The sequence below is a fragment of the Prionailurus bengalensis genome, chromosome A2 (assembly GCF_016509475.1).
Source record: "Prionailurus bengalensis isolate Pbe53 chromosome A2, Fcat_Pben_1.1_paternal_pri, whole genome shotgun sequence".
Lineage (NCBI taxonomy): Eukaryota > Metazoa > Chordata > Mammalia > Carnivora > Felidae > Prionailurus > Prionailurus bengalensis.
The window spans coordinates 106,513,955-106,531,408 of NC_057348.1; the positions used below are offsets into that span (position 1 = coordinate 106,513,955).

At 36.1% G+C, this 17,454-nt stretch overlaps 1 protein-coding gene across 7 annotated transcripts in view; it reads right to left on the reverse strand.

Moving 5' to 3' along the window:
• Positions 1–13,458: 13,458 nt before the first annotated feature.
• The window catches only part of DGKB (diacylglycerol kinase beta), a 715,318-nt gene continuing 711,322 nt past the window's right edge, over positions 13,459–17,454 (reverse strand). For all 7 annotated transcript variants that reach the window (XM_043589012.1, XM_043589009.1, XM_043589010.1 and 4 more), the window contains one exon: positions 13,459–17,290. In XM_043589012.1, coding sequence (XP_043444947.1) covers positions 17,183–17,290 — 108 coding nt within the window. In that variant the 3' untranslated portion in view covers positions 13,459–17,182. The remainder of the gene's footprint in view (positions 17,291–17,454) is intronic.

Consider the following 17,454-nt stretch of genomic DNA (forward strand, 5'->3'; position numbering starts at 1 on the left):
CTCGAGTCTATCTCTCTGAACTGAGTGTCCATGCTTACACGGTGGCGAGTGGGAGTGACTAATACCCTTATAGGGTCCTTGGGAGCATTACAGGGAATAATATATAGAACACCTACAATAGTGTTTGGCTTACTTACCACAGAAATGGTTCCCATATAGTATAGAAGTCTCTTTCTCTTTAGTAATGACCTTATCATATGAATGAGAAAAGGTTTTCCATGTAACCAGTCCAAGTGAATCAGGTAATATTAGAACATGATGATTCAGTAAATTCAATCACTAAATAACACTAACTAAAAAGTAGTTTATTAAACTCTTACTATATGCCAGCCACTAGATTAATTTCTTATATATATCATCACAGCCCTGCAACACAAGTTATTCCCTCACAAAAGCCCTATCATATGTAATTACCTACATATAACCAAAGGGCAAATAAGCAAGGATTTTGTAATGGTGTGAATTATTTTAGTTTCATACAGAGGAAAAACCAAAAGCAAATATAAACCCACGTACATAAATGACTAAGTTCTAGTCTATTTGTTTTAAACCTCTCAATTAGTTTCCAGTCTGAACAAAGAGAAATTTAAGAATTTTTCCTATCATGTTTCCAATGTATAGGATATTTAAATGACTGGTAAGTAGTACTTCAAAAGGGAAACCTGTTTTTAATCCACATTTACTAACATCTTAAACTTGTCTGTAGTGTATTTTTTTGAGAAGTGTTTTAGAATTTCACAAACCCTCTCTGTAAGAGGAAACAAAGGAGAAAGGCCAGGACACCCCATCAGAATCGTGATGTTTTGATTCTTGACCTGCTCAAGTCTACTTTATAACTTGGGTTAAATGAAAGCTTTTTGAACCTCAATTTCCCCAGTCACTAAGATGTGGGTGTGGTCTACATATTCCATCTTTTTACTCTGACAATTGTTTTAAGTTCATATAAATACAACAAAACCATTTGAAATGACTGCTTTTTGGCATAAGAAAATCACCACAAAAAAGAACAAAATGTTTCCCATTACAGTGAGGAATCTGCTAGGTCTTTTTCACCACGTGCTAGAGTGAACACTTAAAATTATTACCAAGACACTGTTAGAAGAAATACTCAATTGAAATTTTACTCTTTCAAGGATTGTAGTTGGCTTATGTATAAGGTATGTAGTTGAGTCAACATGTAGTTGACTCAAAATACATATGAGTATTAAATATATATTAAAGTATATTAAACATAGTTTGTCTTCTATGAATAGAATGTACCAAGAATTTTACATTGTCACTAGTAGGAATACACATAAAAAGTCTTCTATAATCAATCATACTGGATATTTAATTTATTCTTCTACCCTTTGCCACAAGAAAGCATACAATAGCATTTTAGGCACACTTTTGTTTATTAGAGGGCAAGTGGAATGGTTTTAGATTTTGATTATATGAGAGAAACATTAACAAATAAAATAAACGTGATTTGGACCTTTTTAGCACTTAATGGCATAGTTCACTCTGAACTCTAAATTATTTATGGCACAGAAGTAGACACTTGGTAAATAACAGGAAAAGCATAGAAATCAAACACAGATTGCGGTATTTGTTCATTTTAACACTTGGGTTACCCAAACCCAAGACTGGTGATTTATCTACTCTGAATTACTTCCTAAACAATAGTTACATTTCTAAAGAAAAAAATAAATTAGACTATTAGCAAATCACTAAAAACATCACAAATAATCCTTCTGATTGGGTATTAAAACCAATTGTATACAGCTGTGAGCAATCTGGAAATATTTATTTTTTAGACCTGAACATTTGATAAATACCCAAGCTTATTTCAGTATAAATTAATGACATGTGTCTATGAAAGGTGATTTGTCACCACTATGGCAGTAAACAACCACAGTAAAGTTGGAAATCTAGAGATGTGTTAGTGTGTAAGTGTGTACAAATGTGTATGTATGTATGTGCTTTCACATGTGTGCATGTGTATGTGCCTGTGTATGAATGTATGTAAAAAATGTGAGAAGCTACTCTAAAAAACAAAAAACAAACAAAAAAAGCAATGAAAACCAAACATCAGTTTTGCAAACTATGGTAAATTAGAGCATTTACTGCAAATCAAGTTAGAGTTATAGAAAAATTGAACTCTTGAACTATCTTTCATTTAATGCATTACAGTCTTCTCTAGGATATGCAAATAATTATCCCTACTTTTTCCAGTGTTTTATTTTAGTACTTGACAAGTTTCCGTTGCTTTAAATTGCTTCTACTTGTGGATTTTACTTCAGACTCCATGGACTTATAATGCAGGTATCTGGTTGGCCTCTTTTTCACAGAAAGAAATGATCAGAGCATGCTTCCTTCCACTGAATTTAGTAGTAAAACCTTTCACTGGCACCTGCTCCTGATGACATCTGGTTTATTTGTTATGTAACACATTTACTTTTTTTAAAAAGGTTGAAGTTGCAATACTTTTTTCCTGGAATTTCCCTTAAAATTTCACTATGCATACCTTTTTAAAAATTCAGTATTTGTATTGTTCAAGCTCCTGGCATACTCCCATTAAATGTAAATACCACATCATTCATTTCATCTTCCAAGTGGTAGAGTCCAAGTAACCGGGAGACCTGGTCCAGCTTCTACTTCTATCCTCATTCATCACTGCACATTTATTCTGTTCCCTCTCTTTTAATTTTTGTTTTCTCAGAATTTTGGAATAGAGTCAGGCTGACTGTAAACCCAGTGAGTATTCTGCCACCCAAGTCTGTGACCCAAAGGAAGCACTTTGTACAAACTAAACCCCTAAACTTGAAAGATCTGGTTATGTCTTCCCTATAATCATGGATTACATCAATCTCTTTATCTTTGAGACAATGAAATCTGTTTTAGTGGCAAACATTAACCATTTTTGGTAGAAGGCAACTATATCTTTGAGACAATGAAATCTGTTTTAGTGGCAAACATTAACCATTTGTGGTAGAAGACAACCATTTATAGTTGTCAAGGGGACCCTGAAGAAAGATAAAAAATATTGATGTAATATAATTTTACTGAATTTGCGATTTTTGACTAAGGCCAGACCACTATACACATAAAAGTATAAGAAGGTGCTTAACCTGGCAGGACGTATATATGCATCTATGTGTCCATGTTTTTACTCTTCAGGAGAAACACAGGTAAGTAGACACAAATTATGGAATATGAAAGGGAGGAACTGGTGAGGGCAGAAAACCTGCCAGAGTGTTTGACAGAACGTCTGGTGATGACACCATGATTTATTTCTTGAGGTTTTTGCCTTTTCTCACTCATCACAGGAAATAAGACAGAAATAACAGATGTAATTGTAGGAGATTAAACAGAAATTTTGACCTATAGTTCCCCGAGATTTAATGGTAAAGAGACCACAGTAGAACAGGATGCTTTCCCAGGGATCTACTATCATGGAAAGGAAATCTGACACCTAAAATAAAGTATCTGTGAGGAAAGGGAGGTCTAAACTGGTGTTTAGGCTTAAGACAAAGGTCTAAACAGTAAGGAAGGTGAGTTGGTAAGAGCACCACTTTAAACTGAAGGAAGCGGCCTGTCCCAACAGACCAAGTACAGCATGGCATTATATTTTGGGGAGAAAAAGGCCAAGAGCCATGAGCAAATCAAGAGATGGCTGACATTAGAAGCTATGCTTGAGTGTGGTCACACTCAGTAACACGCTCAGGAACCTGCACCAGCACACGCATCATTACTTTGTTGACAACTTTCCATGGTGTCACCTAGTGGCTGCAACAAATAAATCCTTGATTTTACCAGTCAAAATTCATCTTGGCCTCTCTCTGCACCATCCCCTAACCTCCCCTAACTTCTCATCCCTCAGGGTCCTTTTCCAGAAGCAGCTATGAATTGGTTTCTGTGCTAACAGAAAAGGTGAGTATGTGAGCCATCAACTGTGAAAATAGAATGTGACTATATTTGGATTCTGAGTTGAGGAGAAGGCCAAAAATTAATCACATGCCCCCTGCCTTCTTTGCCAGAATAGGACTCCTAATCCACTGAAGGCACACCAGCAAGTGGTATGGACACATCAGAAGAGAAGTCAAGTAGAGAGTGAGTGTGTAAGCCCAAGTAATGGGCCTAACAGAGAAGAAAATGCTTCCCTGTTATTTCCGTGCAAAAACCAAAGGTTGAAGGAAGACAAGCTTTATGGAAGACTTTTGACATTAATGTAAAATCCATGTTATCTTGGTAGATAATGGCTAAAAGTGAGTAAATACATCACAAAATACTTGAGGTATTTACTCTTAGGTGTGGAGCTATTTTATTGATAAAAGAAACTTCAACTCAGTTTTAAATTTGTTTTTATTAAAATTAAGGAAGAGAAGTATGTTCTTTTTGCCTATAATATAATGGTGTTAAAACTATAGTCTTTTTTTTTTAGACCATTATGGCTAGATAGCATTATACCTTACTGTAATGTTTGTAAATCAAGGTTTTCAGAACAAACAAACAAACAAAACCCTGAAGGAATCTGGGAGCATAAACTTTCAAAATAACAAATAATTCAACAAATTTAAGTATACCCATGATTAGGTTTTATTGTTATTTTTAGTTATTTCAATTTTAATTTTCAATCACCTGTGTGATTTGGCATTCTGTATTTCAGCCAAGACATATATTAAAACTCTGAAAAAAAAATCTGCCAACTCCTATCAACTCCACTCCTCAATTATCCCTATCAGGCATTGTTTATTCAGGAGAAGCAAAATTACTCTAATATTTGCCTACTAAAACAATTATACAAATGTCTCTAAAATTAAATAGTTTTCTCAAATACTCAATATTTTGGAAATAACTATTCTATCCTACATGTATTTTTGGGGGTTAATTCAGATTTGAATATGGTTCTTTATTTTTAAAAGTATTACAGAATTTTTTTTTTTTTGCCAATTTGAATTATTTATGGAGATCAGAGTAGTTCTGGAATACGTGGGTGTTCTATTCCTAGTTAACTCAGAGAATGTGCCCAAAGAACGTAAGCTATGCAGTCCTAATTTAAAAAAAAAAATAATGAGGGGTTCTTATAGCTCCTAACATTTTTTTGATTCTAAAATGTACAAAATGTTACCGGAACTCATTTAGAGAAATTAAAAATAGGACAGAAAATACTTGTGTGTTGATAAAGATACCAGAAATTGAGGACCATATTCAGATATACAAAATATCCATCCTCAAGACACAAAAACAAGTAAATAATTTAAAAATTAAAATAAGAAAATCTATTATTTTTTTTTCGAATTTGAAAAAGTCAAATTCCAAAATAGCTCTAAAATGAAATGGAAATTCTGCTCATTTTAAAGTAATTACAAAATCAGAGGCTCTTATGCTTGTCCAAAGATACACTAACAAATTAGAAACCAATGGAAGATTCAGTTCTAGGAAGAAGAGCCAGGAAGGCATTTTTAAGTACCTGTTTTCCCTTCTGTAAGCTTGACAAGGGTTTTCAGTGTAAGAGCACTTAGAAACTAGGAGAGTAACACCCAACAATGGACCAACAAAGACCTCAGAGTTTATTCCTGAATTTATAAGTTTTCATTTTCTCAAAGTTTATACTATGTGTTTGGCAGCAAATATTAAATCTGTGTGAAACCAAAGGATCATTTAGAAACTTAATTTATTCAGTAATTAAGTAACAAAACATTTTTACCTGTCACCACTCATCTTTCAGTTGCCTGAACAAAAGGAACCTGTATTGTCTATGAGTTTTTTTTCCCCCTGAAGTTTAATTTATTTATTTAGAGAAAGAGAGAGAATCCTAGGCAAGTACTACACTGCACAGAGCCCAATGTAGGGCTCAAACTCACCAATGGCAAAATCATGATCTAAGCTGAAATCAAGAGTTGGACACTCAACAAACTGAGCCAACTTGCACCCCTGCCTATGTGTTTTCTTAAATGCAAATGAAAAGAAATATACAGTAACAATCGAATGAGCATTGTCCAATGTTTTAAATTCCTTTTAATATAAATTTTAATGTCTTGAAATTAATATAGGCTAAACATGACTCTGCTATTCGATTAAATTTGCTTTGCCAAATTATGTGAGGCTACATGTACATGTATGTGGATAAATGAGACAGAACTTTTTCCAAAAAGGTGTCTTAAAAGACAGAATACACATATTGAGGACAAGAAAAACTATCTATGATAGAACAACTTTACAAGACGTACCAGATATTTTGAGTACATATGTTAAGGTGATCTAAAATATTACAAGCCAAAGCCCAACTAATTCTTTACAGAAGTGAAAACAGAGCTCACAGCATGTAGTTACTAGAGAGCATAGAAAAGTTACAATCATGTATAAATATTTTGAAAATATTATTTAGCCCATCTGCAGATCTTTATAAATGCTAAGTGCCTCAAACTACTATTTTATCCATTATTTCTTACGCCAACTCCATTATAAGTAACAATTTGTTTAATAACTGGATGCGGTGAAACAAGCTTTGAAGGCATCAAGTTCTCCACTAAACAAGGAGATATTCAAAGCCATGTATTTTTCTGAGATTGGAAGGTTTTAGAGGATAAAGGAAATATGAAGGCAGAGGCCTTGGAAGTCCTTGGAAAGCTGTGAGTTGTGCAGCAAGTCTTGTAGGTCAGCTGTCATTCAACACCTTTCTCTATCAATTTGGTAATGAAGGTCCATGTATCACTACCACACGCCTAACTCAAATCTGGACTGCCATTTTGCTAAGATATTAAGTACATTTCTGTCATTCTTGTCCTTTCTTCCGTCACTCAAAATAGCTTATGTTAATGCAGGAGAGCAAGAGCACATTCTCATGTAACAATTTTGAAGCAAGTCCACCCATAGGAATAATTCACTTTATTCAGTATATATTATAACCATTCTTCAGTATGTATTGGAGTCTGTTAGTAATAGCTCTGTTTTAGAAAAAAAAAATTATTTCGTGTGACTCAATCAAGTTAAAGTAGAACAAACTCGAAGCAGATAGGTCAGTTAGGGAGTTACTGACCAATTTCCAATCACAGATACAAACCAAAAACTAGTCAACAGCAGTAGGGTCGAAGAAGGTGAAAGAAAATTCATGAAATAAACTGAATAGAAAAGACTTGGTAAGTGATTAGCTAAGAAAGAGCGGGTCATGCTTCCATCATGTGAAAACCAAATAACAGGGAGCAGGTTGTCATGGGAAAATGTGGATGGGTCATTGGTCAAGCACATTGCATTTGTGATGCCTGGAAGATCCAGGGACAGTTTCCACTAGACAGTTAGATGCAGGTCTGCAGTTCAGAAATGAGGTCTAGTCTGTCGTCAAGACCTGAGTGTGAGGCAGCTCTTTTGTCAAAGCATCTTCCAGAGTTCTGATTGCAGGAGGCACGAAGCTTTGGATACTATTTTAAGGCATCTATTGCAAATCTGCTGTTTCACTTTACTATTTGTTCCATCTTAAACATGTACATGGATTTGTGGTGGTTTTTGCATTAGGTTTATTTTTCCCCCCAATCCTTCGTCAAATGTGGGCCCCCCAAAGAAGTCCCTGATAGATTGTCACCTACCCTATCTTAGGGGTCACATAGACAGTGAATGGTGAGAAGGACTTTGTATAGAGTCAAACCTGTAATTAATTCCTTGTTTATAGCTGACAGTGAAGAGATTATCTTCAGCACCAATAAACAACAGCAACATATCCATATATAAATACATCACGTACCACATGGACTGGTTATCTGGTTATGCTTTTCCTTTCAGTGTGAAGTAATATCAGTCTTGAGTTAAGTGGCATTTGATTAGGGAAACTAAGTAGACCAAGAAGAAAGCAAAAAAAAAAAAAAAAAAAAGAAAAAATATTCCAAACTTATCAGTAATATGAAAGTGACTCCTGTTATAAAAATATTTATTTTTAAGCCTCCCAACTATGGTAAAGCCTCATGAAAATTTTTAATTAAAACTCCTAAATATTGCCACTTTAAATGGTTTATAAAGATGATTTAATGGTCATTTTATGTTAGTATATAAATCAAAGAAGACAACACACTTTGTTTTATCCATGGATGTTTCCTAAACTCACAGGCACTCAATCAATAGAAGATGCCTAGTACTCCTGTCTCCGTGTTTTGGCATATTTAAGCCTACTCCCAACAATCCTCATCAGCAAGATATCGGGTCCAGAATACAGTCACTTAGGCTAAGGCCCACATCACTGAAATCAGATAGTTTCAGCTCTCCCAGAAATGTAATCTTCATCAGCCATCACCTGATCAGCACTGGTTAGGTAATCTGCCTGACAGACCGCTGCCATCCTGTAAAGTGAAATAACTTTGCAACAACCAACCTGCTTTTTTTGCCTCATATAATTTCCTTGTTCCCACTCCCTTCTGCCTATCAAAGTCTGTCATTCTGTACAGCTCCTCAAGCTCCTTTCTATCTGCTAAATTGGATGCGGCTTAATTCTAATCAATTTTTGCTCAAATAAACTCTTAAATTTTTAATGAGTCTCAGTTTGTCTTTCTTACCCTCTTGGCCTTTTCAAGCATTTGATTTGCAACCTTTTCTTTAACCTATGACACAGGTCTCTTTGAAAGAGCAACCGACAGGTGGTACACTGATAAAGTCTTTGGGTTCAAACAAGGCTCCCTCAAAAGCCGAGCCTGAGACAAGGATTTGGCTGTTGGTAGTTCATTTGGAAGATAATGCCAGGAGGTGAAAGTGAGACAGAGATCCAAGACAACTCAATAAAGGCCACGTTAACAACTGGGCTACTGCAGCTGAGTCTCACTAGGAAGTCTCCAAAAATTTCAGGAGACCAAAACTCTGTATTGTCAAACCCACAAGACTCCGGGAGATTGGGACATCTGTCAGTGGACTCCCATCCAGTTCATTGAGGGTTGACGGGGGAGATACCATTCTCCTCCATTTCAGGATTAAGCCTAGGCACATGTTAGTGCCTTTCTGCTAAGCATGTTTGCTTCTTTCTAAGAGTTTTCTTAGGCAGGCAAGTGTTCTTTGTGCAGGTAACTTTCCATGGCTTCAGGTTAACTCAAGGTGGGATCTGGAGGGATATGGCTTTCTTACAACGAACTTCGTTATAGAATTGCAAATCATCAATTTTTTTCAAGCTTTGCATGGGCATTAACAATTACTCCCACATTCTGATTTTAAAAAATGTTTGTTTTTTGTCCCTATCAATTGGAATATGAGATAAATTCCCTTATTATTTTATACGGCTGGAATTTTAAAACAGTCCTTAAACCTCTGCTAGTATGCTACCAATATATTGGTTTTCCATTATACAACAGACTTAAGTCAAAGAAAAATTCTTCAATCACACTTGCTAAAATATGACAACAAAGACTTATTTAAGGAGGGGAGGGGCAGTTATCACAACAGGTATAGTGACCAATGAAATGGAATTTTACACTAAGAGAGAGTGGTTTCAACCCTGAACACAGCATGGGCAAGTGGAAATTGATAGCTAAAGTCAGGGTAGGGGGTCAGTGAATCCCAAATTACTAAGAGAAACATCAAGGTCAAGGGTAACCTGTTATCACCTGGGGATGATGGAAGCTGAGCAGCCTAATTAGCTAGATGCCAAAGGTAATCAGTTATGGAGGATGGGGGATTCCCACCGAATTAACTTAGCATTCCTGCTCATATTGTACAATGCAAAGACATACAAGTCCAAAAGGTAAAGCCCAGATGAAACAGAGCTCAGGGGAGATTGGTAGAGTGAAGTCAAGGACAGAATCTTTGTGACTCAACAGTACTGAAAAGACCCTGAATTGATTAATTTATCCCATGTGTGTGTATGGCTATGGAGTCTCTGATGATACATTAAACTCACTCACAATAGAAGGGTGTAGAAAAAGAAAAGGACTCGAATTAAAGGTCTCAAGTTAAAGACATGCTAAGTTTTCATCTGGCCGGCAACTGGTCTATGACTCACGAAATTCTCATCTATAAACAAGGTAAGAGCCAGAAAATCTTTTGCTCTATAAAATATTTGCAAAGTACTTTAATTTTCCCCTCCAAACACCTAGAAATTTACACATAGGCCAGTTGAAACCCATTAGCATTTGCCAAGCACACTCCTCTTCAAAAGCTTCAAACAGAGATAGCAATCCAAATGCAAAAGTAGGACTATGACCCAGCAGGTAGGGGCAGCTTCATTAGCTGACTCTGTTCGGCGATTGCTTTAGCTGAAGCTGAATTTGGGAAATGAATGTGTAGGAAAATGTGGGGCAGACATACATAAATAATTTAACTTGAGAGGAGTACTCTAAACCTCTCATTTACATTCACCTTTTATTATCTTCTTATTCCTATAGGCTAAAGTAGTAAGTATCTTAGGTATCCCAAGAAGGGTAAAAAGTATTAACATAAGGCAAACTTCACAGTAACTAAAACCAGGATTAAACACATAATCTGAAAAAATTGATGATTAAGATTGTTGTCTTCACCGAAATAAATCTCATCACAACAGAGGCCTTATATTTTCTCTTTTCCCTGATTAGAGTGCTATCATTCAAAAACTAATGAACTAGGAAATAAAATCTCTCTCCCTTTCTCCACCCCTCCTCAATTTATCTACATAGGGTCAAAGGCAAGACATGTGTACTGGATTCTAGCAATGCAAATGCATTTAAGAGAGGATTAAGCAATTCAAATACATTAAAGATTCAGCAACAGCACTTTTATTCTATTTTAAAAGGCATCAATGTTTCCCAACAGCTCTAAACATGGATTGTCTACCTTCCTACCTCCCGATATTCGTTTCTTATTGCTGCTGTAACAAATGACCACTAATTTAGTGGCTTAAAAAAACACAAATTTATCATCATAGTACCGCAGCTGAGAAGTCCAAAACAGGTCTCAGTAGGGTAAAATTAAAGTTTTTTGTTCCTTGTGGAGGCTTTGGAAGAAAATTCTTGTTCTTACCTTCTGCAGCATCTAGAGGCCTCTGCATTCTGTGGCTTGTATCTTCCCTTCCACCATCTTCAAAGCAAGTAGTTGCAATCTCTTGCCAACTCTGACCTCTTCCACCTCTTTCTTCACTTTAAAGGACGGTTGAGCACACCTGGAGAATCCAAGCTACTCTCTATCTTGAAGTCAGCTGATTACTATCCTTAATTCTAACTGTAACCTTAATTCCCTTTTGCTTTGTGACATTACATATTCAAAGGTTCTAAATATCAGAGTGTAGACATCTTTTGGGGACCATTATCCTGTATTCTACCTCCCCAACATTCCTTGGAGAACAGAAGACAGCTGTGTGCTACCCCCAGCCCCACCAGGCATGCAGACCCTGCACTGGCTCAATGATAACCACCTGTGTGTTAAAGCATGGCATATCGGCTACTGAATTAACTAAAAAGTTGGAAATGTTTTACTATTGCCTATGGGACAAAAGGTGAGAAGGACATAAGAATGAAATGTAAGTTTATTCAGCCAAAGTTTATAAGGGATAATAAAAGAAACTGTAAAAAACAAAGTCACATTAAAAAAAATTTTTTTAAGTTTATTTATTTGGAGAGAGAGAGAATGGGAGAGGGGCAGAAAGAGAGAGAATCCCAAGCAGGCTCTGCACTGATGCAGAGCTTGAACTCATGAACTGAACCACAAGACCATGACCTGAGACTAAATCAAGAGTCAGACACTTAAACGACTGAGCCACCCAGGCACCCCCAAAGTGTTATTTTTATGATTTGTTGAATATCAATTTTTATATAATTTCTTCTGAAAGAAGTAATATATACTTTATGGGAACTTGGTAGTTTTGTCAGCTGTCTCTTATTTATTTACTCAAAGATTATTGGATATATAATATAGGATGGCCCCAGGGAAATAGCAGTGACTAGACCCCAGGGCTGCTTTTCAAAGGACTCACCAGTTTAATGAGAGAATCAGACAAATAACCATTTAAAATACAGAGTAAAAATCTTTAGGGGCACCTTGGTGGCTCTGTCATTTAAGTGTCCAACTTTGGCTCAGGTCGCCTGACAGCTCAGAGCCTGGAGTCTGCTTCAGATTCTGTGTCTCCCTCTCTCTCTGCCCTTCTTGTGCTCAGGCTCTGTGTGTCTCTCTCTCTCTGTCAAAAACTGAATAAACATTAAAACAAAACAAAACTTTACCACACGTATCAGAGTCTTAAAGGAGCACAACAGAAACTCACCAGAATCACTCTAATGCATTCCAGACAAGGGTGAGTCCAGAAACCCTCCCAAACACAAGTGAACCAACCCTTGAGCAAGGGAATGCACCAGTGAGCATAACTTTTGCCAAAGTGCAGTCATGAAAACATGGTGTATCTGGTGAAATGCAGGTAGAATGGTGTGGCTAGAGCTAAATTTGCACATGGGGTAAAGAGAAAAATGGATACAGGAAAGGTTGAGAAGATCCAGCTCATGAAATCTCTCGTGTGCCTGCGGAGTTTGTACCTTTATCACGTAAAACATGGAATATCATCAATTTCTAAAAAACCAGAGTTGGTATTGTAGAGGAAGGATGGAAGTGGCGACAAAGAGAATTCTGCTGCTGATGCTCCTAGGATTACGTATCCACTGCAGCCAGAAAGTAGAATCTTCCCATTTTCAAACACAAATTATTTAGAAAATTGACTGTATTTAATCCTCACAACAACCCTGAAATAGGTTCTATGTTTATCCCTATTGTACAGATGAGAAAACTAAGGCTTAGACAGATTGAGTCTGTCTATATTCTATAAAACGTGCAGCTAGGAATAAAATTTACACCTCTGTCCTCAGAACCTTCTTACAGCTCCCAGAAGCAGATTTACCTTGAAGTTACCTCCCAGTTATCTTACTGGCATCGGCCCATTCCAAAACTTGAGGAATACAAGGAGGAGGCAGCAGCCTGGTCAATCACGTGGCAGAGTTGGAGAGTGCTATCCCGGATCTGGGGGCCACCACCTCCACCAAGACACCAGAGAACACCCTGGGTAGCCAATCTTGACCTCAAGTAAGAAGGAACCCAAAGAATTGCAACATTTTATTGCTTCAACCCCTTTGCAAAATATCCTGTACCTAGTCAGTGCCCATGAGAGGTCCGCTGAAGTCAGTTACACAAAATGAAGGTAGACATGGGTTTCATCCAGATAATTCGGTATAAGCCCTCAAAGAACCCCTGACCTAATCTTTTAGTCCAGACAGCTCTATCATCCAGTCTGTTGCTATTCATGGGATCTCTGAGATTGTTGGTTTTATATTCACAGTGGCATTCTGGGGCCAAAGCAGCACAAAATAGAATGGTACAGTTCTTAATGACACAGAATTCAGTTGCCAAATGCCCAGACTCCTTCCTCCCTCACAAAGGACGAGGTGGGGCTGGCCTGGTATTCACCAGATGTTCAGTGGGGCATCCTGATGGCAAATGCTCGACAAGTTCATGTACACACAAAATCTGGCCAAAATGGCAGGAAGGAATGACACCTAATGAGTGGTTAACATTTTTATTTCAAAAAGCAGGATACTGTATGTAACACTTTCTGAAAAATAATTAAGACACTGTAATTAAATGACTTCTATGTTTTTAAACACAGTAAGGATGTACAGAATCCTTGAAATGTGCATTTATTCAAACTTTATTTAAATAGAATGCAATTCAGTCGGGAGACTTAAGGGGTAATGTCTGCCTGTCACAAAACAGAAGCTCTTTTGTGGGTTTTGCTTGTTTATTTATTTATTTATTTATTCATTTATTTAAATTTTACATCCTCAACATATATTACAAGGGCTTCATCGTTTAGTTTAGAATATACATACTGTATTTGAATAATCATTTGTGGGTTATATGTGCCATGAAAGGTACATTTTCCTTTTTATAATCAATAAACAACAAACTGACACAAAAAGACATGGAACCATTTAAAAGTTTTGTCTCATTCAAGTAGAATACAACCTGGGATTCAAAACAGATTCTTCCTTGAAAATTGCTTATTTCCCATCCCCCTAAAAAAGAAAATAAAAAAAAGAACAAAATGCAGAAACATACAGGAGATTCATTAGCTCTTAATCAAATTTACATTTCTACCTGCAGTAGACTACACTAAACATCTGAGCCTTCTGCTTCGTTATGGCTATAATCACATAGTCTAAACATAAAAAAAAACTGTATTAAAAGTTTATTTTCTCCACTTTCTACAAGATATCATCTTCTTCCACAATAAACTGACTAGGACTTTTTGCATCGAGTACACATGGTATACAGATGAGTGTGGAAAAATACATTTATGTCCTTTAAAATTTCTGGGTCACGTAGACACCTCTATTCCCAATGGGAAGCATGGATATCCAGGTTTCTTCGGGAATGTCTGTTTGTCAACTCGGTGTATGGCACTGTTTGGCAACATGCCTATCTCTTTTCCCCTGTTAATCTGACTCCTGCCAGCCCAATGTTAATTTTTGCTTAAGAGTTTCATCTACTTAAAACTCTGTAGAAAAACTAGATCTACTCTGTTTAAAAGAGGTTGACTCAACCACTCAGGCACTCACCCCCACACACAGAAGAACAAATTCCATCTTGAAAAGCTAACATTCATTATTCAGTATTTTACTAAACCATAGAACTTTCAGTGCAGAATTTTCTTGAAAATATATATTCTTCACCTGAAGCTGTCATAAAAATGGAGACTATCTTCTCTGATTTCAAAACCATCAAAGTTGCGCTTTTAAAACTACTTTCCAAACCCCAGGAGTAGTGTAGTAGGAGGGCAAGCATGTCAGGAACTTTAGGAAATGAGTTGAAGACAGTAACATTTGATTCCTGCTTGAACATGTATTATTTGTACCAATGGATTGTAACTGAAGATGTAACTACTATCGGCACTAATGAGAGTTACATGGCTACCCCGGAAGTAAAGCTGCATGCTTTTACTAGAACTCTGGGAATCTGACAGGCAGGTTGCTTGAACTGTCTCAAGCCGCTGTCTCTTCAAGAGCTCGCCACCACACAGATTGTTAAGAATGATTCATCAACTGTTGCTGCCTTCAAACCACATACTATAAAAGGCGGCCAAAACATAACTGTATGTGTACTGCACATAAAATCATCTGTGGCTTCAGAATATATTTTGATACAAAGCCTGCCTGCCCATTGTACAAAACTTTGTCAATTTATGTAGAAATATTTATTACCTGTAACCAAAGATACACAAAATCAGTGTGTTTGTTATGTAACATCATGTCAGTAATGCATTTGTTACTGTTTTGAGAGATTTCTTTTGCTCCAGATTACGCTCTGCCAAATAACTTTTTTTTTATTATTATTATTATACTAGGGCAAGTGATTGCTGTGCTACATTTGCAATTGTAATGATCATTTTCCTGGGACTGCTAAATTATGTCTTAATTTTATTCAAAAGCTTTTATTTTCAAAGCAATTAAACTTATTGTTGATTGATATTTACCATCTAATGTTCCTGGAACACTAAAATAATACGCTTTATACATAATCTTCCATTATAGTACATTGCTTGAGAGTAGCTATTTGATATAAAGGCATTCAGTTGAGTTTTCAAACTGAAGAACAAAAATTATAGCAATTTCACTTGAAATCCATAAATCCATGCACAGGATTGTGTTCAACAGAATCACTAAATGCTATTTGTTATTCAAAGATGAATGAATCAATAGAAAAACAGAACTGATAAATCATTAGTACTTTAATGCTGAGTGGAGAGAAAAACTAATAAATCATGCATTTCAAGCACTTGTTTTCCTCATGGCATGTTTAAAAACAGAAAACATGCACTGATGGGATGCAGGTCAATATGACTGAAAAATACCCAAACTGCTCAGAAAAGCATTTCATTTTATATCATAGATTTAATGAAACACCAAGGAAAGTACTCTGCCGTGATTTCTTTAAATGGACACTCCAACCATCCCATGAACACCGTAAACAACGATCTGGGTCATTATTTCCAAATAAACATTTGAAATGTCACAGAGATGGGAGTGGTGTAGGCTGATGGAAGAGGGCTAACTGCATGCACGATTTGCTTCAATGAGCTTAATAGCATTGCAGGTATCAATTTATTCCAGAGCAAAACTGATACGATCATTTACTATCTCAAGTGTACTCAACTGACCCATTAAAAATTACACACACCTATATTTATAAATGACCAAAAAAGCAAGAAATCAGCATTTGAGCTTTGATTGTGTTGTTTGGCCTATTGTCTATGTAAGGTGAGAATTTTAATTATAATTAATGGGTAATTCACTCTCTTCCAGAGTTTAAGTCATCAAAAAATTAATCATAAGAACCATAAATTTACTCCACAAAGCTAATTAATTATACATTAACCCATTTCTCTCAAGCATCTTTTTCTGAATCTTTGGTGGGAAATAGTATATTAGGCACATAGTTAAAACATCTATTTGGTTATTGGTGTGGTTATGAATTTTCTTCTAGATCCACATGCAAAAAGGAGTAAGGCTTGTCATATTATCACACTTCACTGCCAAGTAACTTATTTCTGTTTTCACTTATTTCTGGAATTAAAAACAAAATGAAACAAAATAAAAATCACTTTCTATTTTTTTTAGCACAAGAAAACTTTATATATCTGATATTTTAAATTCCACTCAGAAGCATTAAGATGTTGAAGAAAAACTATTTAGGTACAGCAAGGTTATCACAGACAACTATTTAATAAAATCGTCCAATTAAAAGTTTCTTTTCAAGTCATAGTTCGAAGATCATTGATGCACTGATTCTATCAGGGAAAAATATAGCAATCTACAGTGATGATCATCATAGCATTACTGATTAGTGCTTACCAATAATTTGAATCACACGCAGAATCACATTTCCCATGATATTTCCTTTTATGTTTCACATATTTGTCTCACAGGTTAGTAAATGGAATTGGGGGAGGGGTGGATGAGAGACATAAAAATCTATGGGAACACGTGCAACAAAAATATGCAGTATCACTTCATGTACACTTCTGCCTTCTTCATGCAAAGATGCCTATAAAAACGGAGACAAATTTTCTAATAGCTGAATATTACATTAGCTCGGTAACAAAAACTGTTAACCAATTCCATGATTTTGCATGAGCAAGAGAACTGAAATGGTTGAAAGGTTTCCAGCATAAGTTTCCATGGCCCAATTATGCTAATTAGATCTCTAAGAATAAAATGAAACAGGTTTATTCCTTGCTTCGGTTTCTTGTTCTTTTGACGAGAGAGCAGAACAGCCCAGTTTTTGGAGGAGGACCCATCAGCATTGGGGCTTGGTTCTTGTGTGTAATTTTTATCTAGGAAAAGAAAGAGAAAGAGAGTAATTTCCAGACAGAATACCATTTTCAGAGAATCTCTGTTAAGGTTAATAATATTCCACGAGTTACCAGAACACCACAAGTGTAAAATGTAGTTTCAGGGTGTTTGTTATTTCAAACATAATTTTAAGGGAGATAAAAAT